General features: G+C 46.0%; 1 protein-coding gene across 1 annotated transcript in view; it reads left to right on the top strand.

Annotated features, from left to right (window-relative positions):
* LOC126235723 (chromatin complexes subunit BAP18) overlaps positions 1–21,143 on the top strand; it is a 49,117-nt gene that overhangs the window by 5,453 nt on the left and 22,521 nt on the right. The window contains exon 2 of the mRNA XM_049944494.1: positions 17,459–17,550. Coding sequence (XP_049800451.1) covers positions 17,459–17,550 — 92 coding nt within the window. The remainder of the gene's footprint in view (positions 1–17,458; positions 17,551–21,143) is intronic.

Here is a 21,143-nt window from a genome sequence, read left to right as displayed (position 1 = left end):
CCCATCATGAGCAATGTAGGAGCCCCAACATAGTACCTAGTAAAACATCTGGCTTCTCTTCTGAGCCCTTTGGCAGGAAGATGTGAACATCACATTCGAAACTAGGCAGATTTTATACAGTGGCTGAAGACCTTACATCTCAAACCAACTGACATATTAGTGAGTTTCGATGGGGTCTCCTGGTTCAAACGAGTACCTCTGGTGGATTCATTACACCTTACAAGAACTAAGTTGGAGGAGGATATCTTACATCTATTCACACATGTGCTTAGCTTAGCTTACTTTTTATTTAATGAAAAATATTTTGAGCAACCTGACAGTGTTGCTATGGGTAGCCCTTTGTCTCCCATAGTGGCTAATCTTTTTGTGGAAGACTGAGGAAAAAGCACTTCTGTCAGTGGTGTTGAAACCTAAACATTTCTGGAGATATGTAGTTTGGCCACATAGAGCAGCAATGCTTCCTGCATTTCTGAAACACATTAACTCCATCCATCCAAGCATTTACTTCACCATGGAAGTGGAGAAACATGGAGACCTCGCATTCTAATATGTCTAGGTTTGCAGAAAAGTAGACGGTTCCTTGGGACACGGTGTCTTTCGTAAACCAACTCACACTGACCTTCATCTATGAGCTGCCATCACCCATCTCAATGCAGTGGTGTGTTATGGACTCTCATTCATAGGGCTAGAGTTATTTCAGATGCAGGGAGCTTGTCGGCAGAGCTTAGTTATTTTGTACAAAACGGGTACCCTGATAAATGGATCCATAATGCATTTCAACCTCCACGCATTAATGCTCAAGAACAGCCAGAAGAAATGGAAAACTCCATGAAGATGGTTTTTCTCCCCTGTGTTGGTTGTATGTCCATTAAGATTGGCAGGCTGTTCAAGAAACACCAAATAAAATGTGTCTTCCAGCACCAGTGCAGACTATGCTGGGTTCTGTTAAGACAACCTAAGTCTAAGGAGACCAAGGATGTGTAAAATCCCATGCCAGTGTGGGAAATCATACATTGGCCAGGCTCGTTGTCAAGGATAGATGAGCTGAACATAGGTGACACACCAGATTGGGTCAACCAGAAAATTCTGCTGTGGTTGGACACTCTTGGCATGGGACGCAGCATGAACTACAGAGAGGCAAAGATCTTTTCATCCACTTCCATGTACTAGTACTCCACATTAAAGAAACAGTCGAATACGTATAAGTAACGACCTGATCAATAGACACATGGTATTTCAACTCAGCAAGGCATGGGAACCAGCATTGGTGATACTAAGGCATCGTCGGCCACTGACGAATAGTCCCATATCAACACAGATAGGGAATTAAAGTCCTCACATGTGCAGGGCCATGATTTGCGGCCACGCTTTTTCCTGCATCACGGCTGCAAAGACTGTGGCTTGTTTCTCCAGCAGGGGGCTCTGGATGTCACCGTGCTCTACGATTCACCTACAATGACATTATAACTCCACCCCTCGGTTCTGCACTTTTCTAGTGAGTCAGCATATATATTGCTGAGCCATTGCAACAACATGACCTACAATGACATTATGACTCCACCCCTCGGCTCTGCGCTTTTCTAGTGAGTCAGCGTATATATTGCTGAGCCATTGCAACAACATGTCTGTAAGCACGTGAAGATGGCAAGCAGCTGGCTCACTGAAATATTGTGCAGCTTCTACAACATTATCTAACATGACACCCATGAACCAATGAAGCAGTTACCATGTCGGGAAAGACTCTGTTATATGTTGCTTTCCATTACTGAGGCATAGTTAGTCTAGATGATACTTTTGTCATATTTGTTTCTGTAAGTCTGAACCTGTTTACCATGCCGCCCATGCATGTGTTTGCCTGGAATGTCTGTATCATGTTTTGCGTCATTGAAGGTCATGTGATAGTTTGTGACCTGTTATGACTTGCTATAGGCCTGTTGACTGTACTAACATACTGTGCTGTTTTATAACACCACCTTTTTAACAATAAATGTGTTTTTCAGTGCTTTGTGTCATAATGTTGGAGGCTGAATACAATTTAGTTTGCATTAATGCAACACACTGCTGTACTAACATGAAGAAGCTAATACATTCTTTTCGTCCGTCGCAGATGTGACAGGGTTTGAGGTATTAAAGGTCAGAGGTCAAGGTCACTTACCTTATTTGTGTACATTATTTGAATTTGACAAAATTGCATATCGTTGAAAAGCTTGTTTCAAGACCTTTCCAAAATTATCGGGTTCACTTTTCTATCTTTATTAGAACAGAGGCTATAGCCATTTTTGTCAGCAGTATTTGTCAAATTTTCTGCACTTTTTTAGAACTCTGAGTGGCTGTTACTCTTGCCTTACTTGCATTAAAATTCTGTAATTTGGTATTTTTCATTCTCTTCTCATATGCAATGAACACACCAAATTTTATGAAAATCAAAGAGGGTAAAATTGAAAATAGTACTTTTCTGTGTTGATTTGACATGAAATGACTCAAAAAACACATTGAAATATTCTGATATTTCTGAAGGATTTAAAATGGATTTGTTGACTATCTCAATTTTGTAAATTTATGGACTGCCGGATGTTGCACCAAGTTCAGATTCCATGACTGACCATACTGCCTTTGATTTATTTGTAAGGTTCATAATGAATTTCTTGTGTGCAATTTCTTTTGCTGCCTTTACCACCCTTCTAAATATTACTTTATACCTTTTTGCATAATTTATGAAATCTAAATTCTTATTACTTTTCTATTTATTATGTAACCGTTATTTTCTGGCACTCGATACTGGAAATACGGAAGCGTCCGATCCCGCCCGTCTGCTTTGACCCATGATGTCACAAATATGGCGGAAACGACCATAAACCACGATTCCAATATGGCACATATAAAGTCGTTACGTACACATTATGAGGACGAAAATACATTGAAAAACACACACACATTCCACAAAAAGCCTAATGACACTAACGGGACAAGCGCGGGAAGTAGGGGGTTTTTGGGTTGGGACAAACTAAATATAAACAAATTTAGACACCTACCCCCATACAAAACCACGCAAAAAGACGAAAAAAACCGACATCACAAAACTCCCCAGATACCACTGAACACAATATCATCTGGAATCGGGCACTTCCCTTGACTTATATAGCTCAACAGCAGCTCCCGGTCCCATAAATTGGGATCGAACACTTCCATTGACCTATATAGCTCAAAAACATCTCCCGATACCAATACCAACATTCACAGCCACACATTGGGATCGAACACGTCCCTGGACCTGTTATCCTTACGACATCTCCACATACAGCCGTCCCTGGTCCGAGATGCTGGAACTTTAGGTAAGCCTCATTTCTTCAGACATACTGAACACTTCACGGCTTCATCAAAACATCCGAATAGTTGAAGAAATTTTATTAGAGACAACACACTATCCCCCATCACAGCCGACAACCGAAAACTGTTGACCCTGTCAGTCATATCCATACCTACCAAAGACATAAAAAAAGCAATTTACCAAAATTCACACACGACGCCACACTCGCAAACTAAACCAAAAACATCACCTAACACACCACCAGAGAGCACCACCGATCGCATCAAAACGACACCTACAAACACGCCACTCTCACAAACTAAATTCCGCGCCCTCGTGATGTCACACACCACAACAGCCTCACGTCATGGGTCAAAGCCGACGGGTGGGATCGGACGCTTCGATACTTTTATACCAGCTCTTATCCATTTCAGTTTGCTTGTCGTTTTTTTTTTGGGGGGGTGTGGGGGGATACTTTGTTAAACACATGCGACAAAAATAACTCTCAAGAAATCTTTTTTGGAACTTGTAGTACAATGACCCAATGGCCAGTCTACTTGTTTAAGCCTAAGGTTCTGAGGATTCCTTGAAGCTCTGCCTGGACATCAGGAATGGGATTACCTTGGCAAATTTTGTATGTGGTGTTGTTTGATATATATATATATATATATATATATATATATATATATATATATATATATATATATATATATATATATATTACTGTAGGGAAACATTCCACGTAGGAAAAATATATATATATAATCTCAAACAACACCACATACAAAATTTGCCAAGGTAATCCCATTCCTGATGTCCAGGCAGAGCTTCAAGGAATCCTCAGAACCTTAGGCCCCCTACAAAACCTTTCACCTGACTCCATCAACCTCCTGACCCCACCGATACCCCGCACCCCTACCTTCTACCTAAAATTCACAAACCCAATCATCCCGGCCGCCCCATTGTAGCTGGTTACCAAGCCCCCACAGAACGTATCTCCGCCTACGTAGATCAACACCTTCAACCCATTACATGCAGTCTCCCATCCTTCATCAAAGACACCAACCACTTCCTCGAACGCCTGGAATCCTTACCCAATCCGTTACCCCCAGAAACCATCCTTGTAACCATTGATGCCACTTCCTTATACACAAATATCCCGCACGTCCAGGGCCTCGCTGCGATGGAGCACTTCCTTTCACGCCGATCACCTGCCACCCTACCTAAAACCTCTTTCCTCATTACCTTAGCCAGCTTCATCCTGACCCACAACTTCTTCACTTTTGAAGGCCAGACATACCAACAATTAAAGGGAACAGCCATGGGTACCAGGATGGCCCCCTCATATGCCAACCTATTCATGGGTCGCTTAGAGGAAGCCTTCTTGGTTACCCAAGCCTGCCAACCCAAAGTTTGGTACAGATTTATTGATGACATCTTCATGATCTGGACTCACAGTGAAGAAGAACTCCAGAATTTCCTCTCCAACCTCAACTCCTTTGGTTCCATCACATTCACCTGGTCCTACTCCAAATCCCATGCCACTTTCCTTGATGTTGACCTCCACCTGTCCAATGGCCAGCTTCACACGTCCGTCCACATCAAACCCACCAACAAGAAACAACACCTCCATTACGACAGCTGCCACCCATGCCACATCAAACGGTCCCTTCCCTACAGCCTAGGTCTTCGTGGCAAACGAATCTGCTCCAGTCCGGAAGCCCTGAAGCATTACACCAACAACCTGACAACAGCTTTCGCATCCCGCAACTACCCTCCCGATCTGGTACAGAAGCAAATAACCAGAGCCACTTCCTCATCCTCTCAAACCCAGAACCTCCCACAGAAGAACCACAAAAGTGCCCCACTTGTGACAGGATACTTTCCGGGACTGGATCAGATTCTGAATGTGGCTCTCCAGCAGGGATACGACTTCCTCAAATCCTGCCCTGAAATGAGATCCATCCTTCATGAAATCCTCCCCACTCCACCAAGAGTGTCTTTCCGCCGTCCACCTAACCTTCGTAACCTCTTAGTTCATCCCTATGAAATCCCCAAACCACCTTCCCTACCCTCTGGCTCCTACCCTTGTAACCGCCCCCGGTGTAAAACCTGTCCCATGCACCCTCCCACCACCACCTACTCCAGTCCTGTAACCCGGAAGGTGTACACGATCAAAGGCAGAGCCACGTGTGAAAGCACCCACGTGATCTACCAACTAACCTGCCTACACTGTGATGCATTCTATGTGGGAATGACCAGCAACAAACTGTCCATTCGCATGAATGGGCACAGGCAGACAGTGTTTGTTGGTAATGAGGATCACCCTGTGGGTAAACATGCCTTGGTGCACGGCCAGCACATCTTGGCGCAGTGTTACACCGTCCTGGTTATCTGGATACTTCCCACTAACACCAACCTATCCGAACTCCGGAGATGGGAACTTGCTCTTCAATATATCCTCTCTTCCCGTTATCCACCAGGCCTCAATCTCCGCTAATTTCAAGTTGCCGCCACTCATTCCTCACCTGTCATTCAACAACATCTTTGCCTCTGCACTTCTGCCTCGACTGACATCTCTGCCCAAACTCTTTGTCTTTAAATATGTCTGCTTGTGTCTGTATATGTGTGGATGGGTATGTGTGTGTGTGCGAGTGTATACCCGTCCTTTTTTCCCCCTAAGGTAAGTCTTTCCGCTCCCGGGATTGGAATGACTCCTTACCCTCTCCCTTAAAACCCACATCCTTTTGTCTTTCCCTCTCCTTCCCTCTTTCCTGATGAGGCAACAGTTTGTTGCGAAAGCTTGAATTTTGTGTGTGTGTTTGTGTTTGTTTGTGTGTCTATCGACCTGCCAGCGCTTTCGTTCGGTAAGTCACATCATAGACACACACACACACACCCGTCCTTTTTCCCCCTAAGGTAAGTCTTTCCGCGCCCGGGATTGGAATGACTCCTTACCCTCTCCCTTAAAACCCACATCCTTTTGTCTTTCCCTCTCCTTCCCTCTTTCCTGATGAGGCAACAGTTTGTTGCGAAAGCTTGAATTTTGTGTGTGTGTTTGTGTTTGTTTGTGTGTCTATCGACCTGCCAGCGCTTTCGTTCGGTAAGTCACATCATAGACACACACACACACACCCGTCCTTTTTCCCCCTAAGGTAAGTCTTTCCGCGCCCGGGATTGGAATGACTCCTTACCCTCTCCCTTAAAACCCACATCCTTTTGTCTTTCCCTCTCCTTCCCTCTTTCCTGATGAGGCAACAGTTTGTTGCGAAAGCTTGAATTTTGTGTGTGTGTTTGTGTTTGTTTGTGTGTCTATCGACCTGCCAGCGCTTTCGTTCGGTAAGTCACATCATCTTTGTTATATATATATATATATATATATATATATATATATATATATATATATATATATATATATATATATATATATATATATATATATATAAACAAAGATGATGTGACTTACCAAATGAAAGTGCTGGCAGGTCGACAGACACACAAACAAACACAAACATACACACAAAATTCAAGCTTTCGCAACAAACTGTTGCCTCATCAGGAAAGAGGGAAGGAGAGGGAAAGACGAAAGGATGTGTGTTTTAAGGGAGAGGGTAAGGAGTCATTCCAATCCCGGGAGCGGAAAGACTTACCTTAGGGGGAAAAAAGGACGGGTATACACTCGCGCACACACACACATATCCATCCACACATATACAGACACAAATTAAATATGTCTGCCCGCGTCCGCACATGCACGGATGGACATGCGCATGTGCGTGAGCGCATCCCCCCCCCCTCCCAAGGCAAGTCCCTCCGCCCCCGGGACCGGAACGACTCCCCTCCCCCAAAACCCACATCCCCCCCCCTCCCCCCGACGAGGCAACAGTCCGCCGCGAAAGCCCGAAGTCCGTGTGCACGCCTGTGCCCGCCTGTGCGTCCATCGACGTGCCAGCGCTCTCGCCCGGCAAGTCACATCATCTTTGTTTTTATATCTAAAAACAAAGATGATGCGACCCACCAAACGAAAGCGCTGGCAGGTCGACAGACACACAAACAAACACAAACACACACACAAAATTCAAGCCTTCGCAACAAACCGCCGCCCCACCAGGAAAGAGGGAAGGAGAGGGAAAGACGAAAGGATGCGGGTTCCAAGGGAGAGGGCAAGGAGCCACCCCAATCCCGGGAGCGGAAAGACCCACCCTAGGGGGAAAAAAGGACGGGCACATACTCGCACACTCTCCTTACTGAAGCATTGTTTGATGGATGTTTTTCTAATGGCTGATCCATTTATTTTTGGTAGCTGCAAAAACAGTGCAGAATGATCAGAAATACCTAAATCAAGGCAGGATTTTTTTTATATCATCAAATGAATAATTTGTCACAACGTTATCTATACAGGTTGCAGACTTGACCTTATTGACAATTCCCCAATAGAGATGGGGATTAGTGTTCGTAGCAACTGTGGTTGTTAAAACTCATAAATCCACCAAGAAAACTAACAGTGTCTTTATGCTGGAAATAGCAGATAAGCAGTTGCTAGCATCCTAGCAAAGTTTATACTGATTGTGATGCTTGCTCTGGAAAAGTATGTGCTAAGTAAGTGGTTTAGGGATGGAAAAGTCCCACCCACTGTAGTTTACTAACAAAACTCAGAAAATGCAGAGGAAAGAGAGATTGTTTCAGTCTTGGTTCAAAACAGGATGCGGACATGTCAAGAGGCAAAAGCTGGCAGAAATTTACATGTCTGCAAAAAGGTAGATGTGCAAAGTGGACAACAAATTCCACAGTCACATGTTACTGAAACGTCTTATGTAAAATTATTTGTACATGTACATCTGTACTCTCCAAACCACCCTGAGTTGCATGACACAGGGTACGTCCAATTGCACCAGTTATTAGAATCTCTTCTGTTCCATTCATGTATGGAGCATGGGAAGACTGATACAAAGGTTTCAGTATGTCTTGTGAGAATAGTGCAAGTTGGGTTTCACATGGTCAGTGTTTTCGAAATCCATGCTGGTTGGCGTTGAGGTGGTCATCCTGTTCAAGATACCTCATTATGTTTGAGATCAGAATGTGTTCTAAGATTCTACAACAAATCGATGTCAAGGATATTGGACCATAGTTTTATGAATCACTTCTACTATCCTTCTTGTAGATAGGTGTGACCTGTCCCTTTTTCCAAAAACTGGGCTTTTTTTTTCTTTTTTCTGAGGGATCTACGATGGATGAAAGCTAGACGAGCGGCTAACTGAGCCACAAATTCGGTATAGAAACTGACAGGGATTGCATTGAGCCCCGGAGCTTTGTTCAATTTCAACAGTTTCAGCCGTTTCCCAACACCACTGACACTAATACGTATTTTGTTCATCTTTTCAGTGGTGCAAGGATTACACTAGGGCAATTCTCCTGGGTTTTCTTTTGTAAAGGAACATTTGAATACAGAGTTAAGCATTTCAGCTTTGGCTTTGCTACCCTAAATTTCATTTCCTGTCTTATTCACTAGGGACTGGACACTAACTTCGGTGTCACTAAAAGCCTTTACGTACAACCAGATTTTCTTTGGTTTATGTGAAAGATCACTGGACAATATTCTGCTATGATAGTCATTGAAGGCATCACATATTGCTCTCTTGACAGCCAAACGCGTTTCATTCAGCATCTCTCTAACTATAGCCCTACACTTTGTTTTACACCTATTATGCAGTAATCTCTATTTCCTTAGCAGTTTCTTTACACTGACTGTATAAGTGGGTTGAAGGCTTGTATCCAGTCATTTGTTGGCCAATATTGTGTGGCAGTAGAAGAAAGCAAAAGGAAAGATGAGTTTTAAATTTTCTGTTTAAAAAATCATTGACACAGGAGGATCATATAGATGTACTATCCGTTGATCATTGCACAGGCTGTCGTACAGAGGGTATAGAAAGAGGCATCCCTGGTAATGAGAAGCAACTGATACAGTTGAATACAGATAGGTTGCCAGTCTAGATTGAATCCCATTTAGTTTCAACAGTGGCCCCTTACTTAGCTTGCATTTATAATAAGTTCCAAGCAACTGGAAAAAGTGCAGGTAACCCCTGTACATAAGAAGGGTGAAAGAATGGACCCTCAAAATTACAGACCAATACTTTAACATCAGTTTGTTCCAAAATCATTGAGCATACTCTTAAAACAATCATGTAAATTGTCAGTATTGTGCTATATTTTTCACTGAGAAAGTGTGCTGTAATTGTTAAACTGATTCATTCTACATCATAGGAAGAAGTCACACTAATGATCCATGGAAGTTAGTTTCATAGTTTCATGTTCCATTGATCATTTTGCGTGATAAATCCTACTTCTGTGGATCCTATTTGTGTGGAAAGAAATCATTTTTCATCCACATCACAAATTAATTTGTAAATATGGCTACATGCTGATATTTAGAAGCTTTAAAAAAATATGGCTACATGCTGATATTTAGAAGGTTAAAAAAATATGCAGATGTTAGTGGGCCCCTAATTTCTACCCATCAACTTTTACACATTACAGTAGCAGAAATTCTTCTACATTACACAAGGAGATGTCAAGGAGAAACTTGTTCAGTTTGTTTTCAGATTCTACTTTGCTGTGTGTCAGACATTTTATATCACTGGGTAAGTGATCAGAAATTTTAGTTGTGGCATTGTGCACCTCTTTTTGTGCTAAAGACAATTTGAATTAATAAATGTCTCATTTTTCCTTCTGGTATTTTAATTATATGCATAATCATTCCTCTGGAACTGTAGTAAATTGTGTACAACAAAATTCATGAGGGAATGCAGTAAGCAGTAGTGAGAATGCCCAACTTCTTAAACAGATGTCCGGAAGATGATAGTGGGTGAGCACCACACATTATTCTTACAGCGCATTTTCGACCAATGAAGAGTTACCCAGATCATTACTCCACATTACATTATAGAAAGAATATATTCAAAATATGTCAATTTACTTGTTTGTTCCACCCCAAGATTTGCAATGATTCTAAGTGCAAATAACTGCCTTTCGATGTACTGCTGAAATTTCTATGGGAAATCAAACTGTACGATAAACTGAATAGTTCTGTGCTGGCCTTGAAGTGTTGGAAGATTCTGCAATTTCTCTCTAATGACCTGGTTATAAACAGTGTGTTAAGCCCTGTGAGGGCATGGTAAAGGTGTAATTTCTAACCAGCATGGTTCATTGTTTCGGTGATTTAATAGTACATCTAGCCATAGATTCTTATGAAATAAAAGGAAAGCTTTCATATGGGCGCTGTTTTTCTATTTCATTTTATTTACTGTTATGTCGTCTTACAGTGATTATTTATTTCAGTCACAGTTGCGATTTAATGTATCACCTATATATTAACTTATACACCTCTTACATATTCACTGAAATAAATAAAAAGCTATAACTTGCCAAAAGTTGCTGCATCTCTCCACAGACAGTACATGTCATTTAGTTTTGCGTCATTCATGACAATTGTAAAGCCACATGCCCCATATAGGACCAGTAAAGAAACATTTAGAGAAACATTTGTATGAATATCAACAGCTTAGATGGCAAGATAATACCAACTGAAGAAGGGATCGCTTAAAGATGAAAGGAATGTATTGAAGGCTACACAAAGGAAACATACATAAAGACAACATAATGGAAGCCAAAGATGATGCAAACAAAGATGAAATGGATGGTATGCTATTTTGAGAAGAATTTACAGAGAACTGAAAGACATAAGTTGAAACAATTCACCCTGAGTAGCTGACATTCCTCAGAATTATTGAGAACCTTGGGGGATAATTTATTAAGACTGTATGAAGGTGATAACATATGCCAGGAAAGTAAAACATCGCACATCAGTGTGTCTATCATTATGCTGAATATTGTATGTTCTTTGTACTGGTAGTATTTCACTTGTAGGTTTTAATTATTTTATATTCTCAAACATTGTATTGATTAGTGTGGTTGGTTGACAAACCATTTATACAATTTCTCTTGATTTGTAAATGAAAGCTTAGACTTCGAACAGTGATAATGTTCCATGTGAAGAGAAAAATTGAAGAATATGATTGAATACATCAGCTTTGACCACTGAAGCCATCGACTATTATGGCGACTAAAATGTCATACAGTGATGCATATTTTAAGGCAACTATGATGTCATACAATAATGCATGTTTTAACTATTTAAGCATAAAAATTCTTGGATGAGGATATTCTTACCATTAACGCCTTCAGACTTGAAAGTTTCATCCCACAACGGAATATAAAAAATGAAATCTTGAAAGTTGCGCTTAATTAGTAAAAGAGACAGTCATATACTTGTTAGCTTTGCTAAATCATAATAAAACTTCCAGGCTAATCTAGATCTATGGCTATGGTGAAGACTACTCACCACAACCACCAAAACAAGCTGGTTGTCATGATACATTTGTTGGTTTCACGGGGCAAAGTAGAATGCCAGTACTTTCAATACACATCAAGTAAAGTGTGTGTCTGGTTGTGATAACAGCATGGTGTCATTTTTTATGTCAGTGTATGAGATAGGGGAAGTGAGTTATCAGCATAAATAGAAAATGGAACTATCATATTGTAGTAACACTGTTCACGTTTACGTCGCACTTTACTTAGCGTAGACCGGAACTGTGTCCTAGGCATGCCCGATGTTAACTGACTGGGCACGGCCCGTGCTGCCTGAGTTGTTGTTGTTACGCCGGCAGAGGTCGCGTCTGAATTCTCGCGTGCCCTCTGGTGGACGGGACTCTACTTGCGGCAACTACCGTCCGTGACGCGCTGTGCCGATGTGCGCCTCCCGCGATCTTTCCGGTGGCTACTGCACTCCTCCTCCTTCAGGGGGTGAAGCCACTGTGATCCACTGCATCGGAAGGTGGAGCGTCGGGCAGGAGCGATGACCTCCACATCCATTGGAAGGCCGGAGTCGAGGGGATCTGCCAACCCTCGAGCCGGACCCTTCGAATACGGCTGGAAGTGACCCACACGAAGAGGCCCCCGTCGTCCCACCACCGGAGCCCGGCACAGAACGGGCGACAAGCTGTCGAACTCCGGATCCTGTTCCACCTCGGGAGGGGAAAGACCCAGTGGCGGGGACGATGGGGAAGGGACGACCACAGGTGAACCAGCTTCCTGAGAAACTGGGCCTGCAAGGGGGGCCGGCTCTCGCTGGGGCATCTCGAACGATGGCGATGCTGGTGCTGGAGCTACTGGAGGCTGCCAAGGCTGAGAACCATCGCAGTGCGGCAGAGTCACAGCGGGGAGAGGCGGTAACATCCCCTGGGAAACCAACACGGGTGCCGGCAATGGGCAAGTCGGTGTCTGAGAGGTTGGAGGGTGGGTGCCCAAACGTGGACGTAGCTGATTTTGGTGACGACGTACCGCCCGGTCCCCTGCCTGCATGGTATAGAGCTGGCGGCCATTTCGGCGCAGGACCACGACCACCGCCGGTATCCAACGTGGATTGCGACCAAACCCATGTGCCCAGACCGACATACCCAGTGGAAAGTAGGTACTCCGTTTTGCGAAGTCTGGCGAGGACCAGGCCGGAGGAGGTGCAGCAGAGTCCTAGGTTGGCGCCCATGGAGGAGATCTGCAGGGCTGCGGTCTCCCATTGGTGTGGTCCGGTATGCCGTCAGGAAAAACGTCAATGCCTCCTCCACAGGAAATTCGTGCACATACTTTTTCATCTGCGTCTTAAATGTGTGCACCATGTGCTCGGCTTCCCCATTCGATTGTGGATGGAAGGGGGGAGAGCAAACGTGCCGAATACCGAAGCGCCTACAAAAATCCTGGAAGGTCTGCGAAATAAACTGCAGTCCATTGTCCGAGACCAGGGTGATTGGCAGACCTTCCACAGAAAAGATTTTTGCTAGTGCCTGGATTGCAACTTTTGAAGTGGTTGAGGAGCAGCGAACCACATATGGGAATCGGGAATAAGCATCAATGACAATGAGCCAAAAGCTATTGAGAAATGGGCCCGCAAAATCGATGTGAACACGTTCCCATGCGTGGGTTGCCGGCGGCCATGAAGAGAATGCTGCCCTGGGAGATGCCTATTGGCTCGCACACTGGGAACAGGTGGCCACCAAGTGCTCAATTTCTCTGTCAATACCGGGCCAGTACACATGTCTGCGAGCCAAGGTTTTAGTACGGGAAACACCCCAGTGCCCCGCATGTAATATCGTGAGGACCTCCCTTCGTAAACTTGCAGGAACAACCACGCGAGGAGCTGTATCATCGGTAGCCAGAAGGAGAACTCCATTCAAGACCGAGAGGCGGTCTCGTAGAATGAAATAATTACGAAGAGGGTCCGAGGCCCGGCCTGGAGGGCGAGGGATGACCACCCCTGCTGAGTGAGGCGAACTACTTGCCGGAGAACCGGGTCAGCTGCCGTTTCCCTGGCGACTCGAGAACTAGTGATCGGGAAGCCATCAACCGCTTGGCGGGACGCCACATCCAAATGAAAACATAATCTCCTCTCGATTGAACGTAGGATCCGGGCCCACCGGAAGACGGGAAAGAGCGTCGGCGTTGGCATGCTGTCCGGTAGGGCGAAAATGAATGTCATAATGGTACTTAGAGAGGAACAAGGCCCAGTGCTGTAGTCTGTGGGCCGCCCTATCCGGAATCTGAGAGGCAGGGCCAAATAACGATATTAACGGCTTATGGTCAGTGATTAACTGAAACTTCGTGCCATACAAGAAAGGGTGAAACTTGGTAACAGCGTAGACAATGGCCAAAGCCTCTTTTTCCACCTGGGAGCAATGGGCCTGCGCGGGACTAAGAGTTTTCGACGCAAACGCCAGTGGTTGCTCGGAACCATCTGCGTTGCGATGGGCCAGGACCGCCCCCACCCCATACTGCGAAGCATCGATAGCCAGGACCAACGGCTTATGGGGGTCAAAAGTAGCCAAACAAGGCGCTGACGTGAGGAGGCCCTTCAATGAGGTGAACGCTCGCTCGCATGCAGACGACCAATCAAAAGGAACACCCTTGCACAGAAAGCAGTACAGTGGGCGGGCTATGGTTGAAGCCCTGGGAATGAGCCGGTGGTAATAGGCTATCTTGCCTAAAAAAGCTTGTAACTCTTTCAGCGAAGAGGGCCGAGTAAGGTCGACGATACCTTGAATCAAACTTCCTAGTGGCTGGACGCCGTGCCGAGAGATGGTGTAGCCCACATACTCAATGGACGGTTGGAAGAAGTTTGACTTATGCAGGTTGCAACGCAAGCCCACAGACCTGAATTTGAGAAAGAGGGTGTGAAGGTTGTGCAAGTCTTCCTTCGTGCTGCGGCCTGTGACAATTATGTCATCCAGGTAATTAATACAATGAGGGATTGTCGACGTGACGTGCTCAAGATAACGCTGGAATATCGCCGGGGCACTGGATATTCCGGAGGCCAACGGCTGGTATTGGTAAAGGCCAAACGGGGTGTTGACGACCGCCAGCCGATTGGAGTCCTCATCAAGTGGTATCTGATGATAAGCCTCCGAAAGATCGATTTTCGAAAAATATTGGCCTCCCGCCATGGCGGAGAACAATTCATCAGCACGAGGCAAAGGATAGGTGTCCACCACCAATTGGGAATTAATGGTGGCCTTGAAATCGCCACAAAGACGTAATTTTCCCGAGGGCTTCCTTACAATAACGAGGGGCGAAGCCCACTCACTAGAAGAAATGGGAAGAACGACCCCTAGGGCTGTCAGCCGGTCTAGCTCTTCCTTTACCTGAGGGCGGAGAGCCAAGGGGATCTGCCTCGCGCGTGGAAAACGCGGGCGAGCCGACGCCTTCAACGTTAAGTGAGCTTCAGAATCTGGAACACGCCCCAGGCCCTCCTCAAAGATATCGGGAAAGTCTGAGATCAAAGATTTCAATGATTGATAGGGAACGTCTTCGGAGACCAACTGTATGGTGCCAGCGATAGAAAAACCGAAAGCTTGAAAGGCATCCAGGGCAAAAAGGTTAGCGGAGCTCGCATCACTGACAACAATAAAAGGAATAGGCCAAGTGACTGATTTGGAAGTCATGTCGGTAGTGAATTGACCCAGTAGGGGAATGAACTGTTTACCATAACCGCATAGACGCCGGTAAACTGGCGCCAACGGGGGCGATCCAAGGTCGGAATAAGTTTGTGCAGTCAACAACGAAACTGCCGCACCCGTATCTACTTGCAGTTGTAACCGGCGTGACAGAACCAACACCTCGATAAAGAGTTTGCGTGCCGATGCGTCGGGAGCCTGGCCCGATGAAACTTCCTGAATGTCAACGTCCATGTCCTCTGTACCTGCTTCCTTCGATTCTTTTGAGGCTGAGCGGCAAACTTTAGCAATGTGACCTTTTTTATTACATTTGCGACAAACGGCCCAACGCTGGGGGCACTCTGACCGATCGTGATGTATATAGCACGACGCACAGGACGGCAACGGGGGCCGGCGGCCGGAATTCTGTTTACGCGCCGTGCGGAAGCGGCCGTAACAGCCGGATTGTACCGCTCGCACGTCGTCCACCCTGGACACAGTGGACGCAGACGCGCCGCCCTGAACCGCCGCGACGTCGCACCACGCTTCCAGCTGTTGACCCGCGGCGTGAGAGACTTCATACGATTGAGCAATGGACAGGACTTCCTCAAGGGAAGGGTCTTCTAACTGCAGGGCCCGTTGCCGGACCTCCCTATCAGGGGCCGAACGAACAATGACGTCGCATACCATAACGTGGGCATACGACTCTCGCGACTGCTCCGTGACAAAATGACACTTGCGACTAAGACCGTGCAGGGTAGCAGCCCACGCCCGGTAAGACTGATGGGGCTGTTTCTTGCATTGATAGAACTCGACCGTAGCTGCCACAACATGCGTGCGGCGGTGATAATATGAAGACAGCAATGAAAACAATGCGTCAAAAGACAAGGACGAGGGTTCCTGCAACGGCGCTAGCTGCCGCAAAACTTGATACAGCGAGGGAGATATCCAAGACAATAAGAGAGCACGACATACCTCCGCATCAGCAACATGAAACACCTGGAAATGCTGCCGAAGGCGATGTTCATATGCGTCCCAATCCTCCGCCGTCTCGTCATACGGGGGAAAGGGAGGAGGGAACAATGCTGGAGCAGACTGCGTGGAGAGCAACGTCGGCAGCACTTGTTTCATGGTGGCCATGAGCTCCGTCTGCTGCTCAACCAAAACCTGCACTAAATTCTCCATGCCGTGGAGAAGCTGCGAAACCGGATCAACGACGCAACACGCGAAAGAACGACCCTACTCGTCGCCAATTGTGTAGTAACACTGTTCACGTTTACGTCGTACTTTACTTAGCGTAGACCGGGACTGTGTCCTAGGCATGCCCGATGTTAACTGACTGGGCACGGCCCGTGCTGCCTGAGTTGTTGTTGTTGTTACGCCGGGAGAGGTCGCGTCTGAATTCTCGCTTGCCCTCTGGTGGACGGGACTCTACTTGCGGCAACTACCGTCCGTGACACGCCGTGCCGATGTGCGCCTCCCACGATCTTTCCAGTGGCTACTGCACATATTATTCTCCTTTGCAAAGATCCATTACAAATTTCTAAGAAACCAAAGTGTCTTGGGATTAATATTAAAACAATATAGAAAATAATTTATTGGCAAAGAAATGACTTTGCAAACATACCAAAAAGAGAACGGTGTCATTCTTGTGATTTTCTTACTTCTGGATGAGCATAACAAATTTTGCTGTCCATATAACTCAGCCTAATAACCATGAGCAGAATGAACCAGCCTTTTACTTCATAAAACTTGAAAGCAGGAGAGAGTTGCTGGCAGACCATTTGCGATGGTGGGTCCTGAGTCGTTTCAGGGTACCTAATTAAGTGATGGTGTTACCTAAAAAAGGCAATGATCCAGGATTGAGAACTGATGAGGCACTCAGTTTTAACCCATTAGTAAGTTAGGCAATAAGTAATTTGAAGATGCAGTGTTGTCACTGTAGACACACACTTTGTTTCCTGAAGTTATAATATCTGGCCAAACAGGTAAGCAATAATAGTTAACATTAAAAGCATCTAGTAATATAAGATGAGCATATTCATTTTGCAGAAACCAAGAATAATTTTTCTTTTGGGTTGACATTGTGTGTATTGTTATTGGTTTACTGTTGCAGGTTGGCGAGATATTTGCTGCAGCTGGTGCAGCATTCAATAAACTAGGTGAACTAACAATGCAGCTTCACCCCACAGCTGATTCTCCAGCTGGGTAAGATTATTTTACAGATGGGGAGTTCACTTCACTAATTGTTGACATGATAATTGGATACAATGGAGCTGTTGTTGTGATCTTCAGTCCAGAGACTGGTTTGATGCAGCTCTCCATCCATCTCTATCCTGTGCAAGCTTCTTTATCTCCAAGTAACTAGTGCAACCTAAATCCTTCTGAATCTGTTTAGTATATTCATGCTTTGGTCTCCCTCTACGATTTTTACCCTCCATGCTTCCCTCCAATACTAAATTGATGATCCCTTGATGCCCCGAAACGTGCCCTACCAACCGATCCCTTCTTCTAGTCAAGTTGTGCCACAAATTTCTCTTCTACCCAGTTCTTTTCAGAACCTAATCTTCAGCGTTCTTCTGTAGCACCACATTTCGAAAGCTTCTATTTTCTTCTTGTCTAAACTATTTATCATCCATGTTTCACTTCCATACATAGCTACACTCAATACAAATACTTTCAGAAACGACTTCCTGACACGTAAATCTATAATCAATGTTAACAAATTTCTCTTCTTCAGAAACGCTTTCCTTGCCATAGCCAGTCTACATTTTCTATCCTATCTCCTTCGACCTCCTTCTCCAGGTCCAGGGGTAAGAATAGGCCCGAGGTGTTCCTGCTTGTTGTAAGAGGAGACTAAAAGGAGTTTCACATGTTTCGGCCTTTATGTGATGGTCCCCTGTAGGGTTTGACCTCCGTTCTTCAAAATTTTCGTGATGTGAGAGCCAATTGTGTAAGGGCACCTTACATGGTGCATCGTGTCCATCGTGCATTGAGATCTTTAGCCCACTTTCTCGTCATCACATTTCAGTCCTGCTCAGTCTCCATCTCTTGGGCGAGGACACGTTCCTGGGTGTGTTTTCCACCATGCAGTATGCAGTGTCGCTTTCTACATCGACAATGACCATGGACTTCTTTGCACCTGATATCCAGCATGGTAGCCAGTCTGTTGTGGTGGGGCCACCATATATCCTGTTGGTTGTAGCCCCCTGACCACACAGGGATCGTTCTGCTGATGCCTGCACTGTTAACTCCCCACATATACCGAGGGATAGATGCCCATCCACCTGGGGCATCGGGACTCCCGGCAGTGGCCGTCCTACGCCCGAGGGGAGGGCCCCTGGTTGGGGCGGTTGGCATCAGGGCGGATGACACGTGATGAAAGTACGACCCCAAATCATTCCCCTCCCAGGCCACACCATGGGAGGAACGTCAGGCTAAGGATGGCAGCAGATCTTATTCGCCTCAGTACCTTGTATGTTCGAGAGCTGATGGGGAATCTTTCATGACGCTGAAGCCTCAGGTTTTTGTTGAACATTTAGAGGACAAGTTTGTGGAGGTGGAGGGATTGTCCAGAATGAGATCTGGGTCAGTCTTGATAAAAATAGCATCCTCTGCCCAGGCACGGATGTTACTCACTTGTGACAAGCTGGGGGATGTTTCTGTAACCATCACACCTCATAAGGGCTTAAATATGGTCCAGGGTATCATATTTCACAGGGACCTTCTTTTGCAGTCTGATGATAAATTGCATGCCAGTTTAGAGTGGTGAGGTGTACGTTTCGTCTGGCATGTCAACCGGGGTCCGAGGGATAATCTGGTTGCCACCGGTGCCTTCATCTTGGCCTTCGAGGGCGATACATTGCCCCAGAAGGTCAAGGTGGTGGTCTACCCCTGTGATGTAAAGCCCCATATCCCTCTCTTGATGCGGTGCTTTAAGTGCTGGAAGTTCAGCCATATGTCTTCCAACTGTACTTCCAGCATCACATGTCGAGATTGCATCTCATCCCAATACTCCATGTGCCCGCCTCACATCTGTGTCAGCTGTGGAGAGCACCGTTCGCCTTGCTCGCCAGACTGCAGGATTCTCCAGAAAGAAAGGAAAATCATGGAATACAAGACCCTGGACCGACTGACGTCCACTGAGGCAAAGAGAAAATTTGAACGCCTGCATCCTGTACGTATGACATCTTAAGCCGCCGCTACAACAGTCCTGGCACCATCAGCTCCGCTAACCCCAGTCACATCTCAGAGCCGGAAGACTACATCTGCCCTCTTGATGGTGGGGGCCATTTCCCTCCCTGTTGCTCCCGCACCACCTACTTCAGGAGGAGCACCCCCCAAACCATCAGGGACATCCGTCTCCACTTCTAAGCTGGAGAAGCATAAGTCTTCTTCGTCTTCTCTCGCTAGGAAGGGGTCCCTTGGGTCACTCCCTTCCCAGGTTTCTGCTAGTGGCAAAGATGACACCAGCCAGTGGCTGAAGAGCTCAAAAGCAGCTGGTCACAGGGCTTCATGCTTATCCTCAGTCCCAGAGACTGAGCCAGTGAATTCCTCCCAGACAGGGAAACCCAAGGAGCAGCAAGAGAAATCCAAGAAGAAGAACCCTAAGACCAAGGAAATTGCTGTGGCACCCACATCACCGCTACCTACGAGCTGTGTGTGTGAGAGTGGCGTGGAGATTCTGGTGTCTGATCAGGACCTAGATCTCACCAGATCCTCAGACACAATGGATATTGACTGTTCAGGCAGGTGGCAGCAGGCGACTCTGAGTCGTAACCGAGCGAGGTGGCGCCGTGGTTAGCACACTGGACTCGCATTCGGGAGGACGACGGTTCAATCCCGTCTGCGGCCATCCTGATTTAGGTTTTCCGTGATTTCCCTAAATCGCTTCAGGCAAATGCCGGGATGGTTCCTTTGAATGGGCATGGCCGATGTCCTTCCCCATCCTTCCCTCACTCGAGCTTGCACTCCGTCTCTAATGACCTCGTTGTCGACGGGACGTTAAACACTAATCTCTTCCTCCTTCTCTGAGGCGTAAACTGCCTCATTGAATGTTCCATTCTTTCCCAGTCTCACGATGACATCATCCTCCAGTGGAATTGTGGCGGTTTTTTCCACCGCTTGGCTGAGCTACAGCAACTGTTAAGCTTTACATCTGCTATGTGCATTGCCCTCCAGGAAACCTGGTTCCCGGCAATGCCCCCCAGCCTTTTGCACTCTCAAATAGTGGCTGGAAGGGAAAGTCCTCTCATTCACTACGCACCACAGTGAATTCGGTAACGCCCCATTTACAGAGTGGGAGCTCCTAAGTGCCCTTGCACATTGCCCCAACACAGCTCCTGGGCCTGATTGTATCCACAGCCAGATGATTAAACATCTCTCATCTGACTACAAGTGACAACCCTCGTTATCTTCAACTGGATCTGGTGCGATGGCATCTGTCCATCACAGTGGCGGGAGAGCACCATCATTCTAGTGCTCAAACCCGGTAAAAACCCTCTTGATGTGGATAACTATCGGCCCATCAGCCTCACCAACATTCTTTGTAAGCTGCTGGAACATATGGTGTGTCGGCGGTTGGGTTGGGTCCTGTAGTCGCGTGGCCTACTGTCTCCATGTCAGGGCAGCTTCCGCCAGGGTCGCTCTACTACTGACAATCTTGTGTCCCTTGAGTCTGCCATCCGAACAGCCTTTTCCAGACACCAAAACCTGGTTGCCGTCTTTTTTGACTTACGTAAAGCATACGACACTTTTGTGTTGGCAGAAGAGTCAACACCGTGTTACTCATGGAGGCCGAA

Source organism: Schistocerca nitens, chromosome 2 (genome assembly GCF_023898315.1).
Source record: "Schistocerca nitens isolate TAMUIC-IGC-003100 chromosome 2, iqSchNite1.1, whole genome shotgun sequence".
NCBI lineage: Eukaryota > Metazoa > Arthropoda > Insecta > Orthoptera > Acrididae > Schistocerca > Schistocerca nitens.
This window is presented reverse-complemented; position numbering and strand designations above follow the sequence as displayed.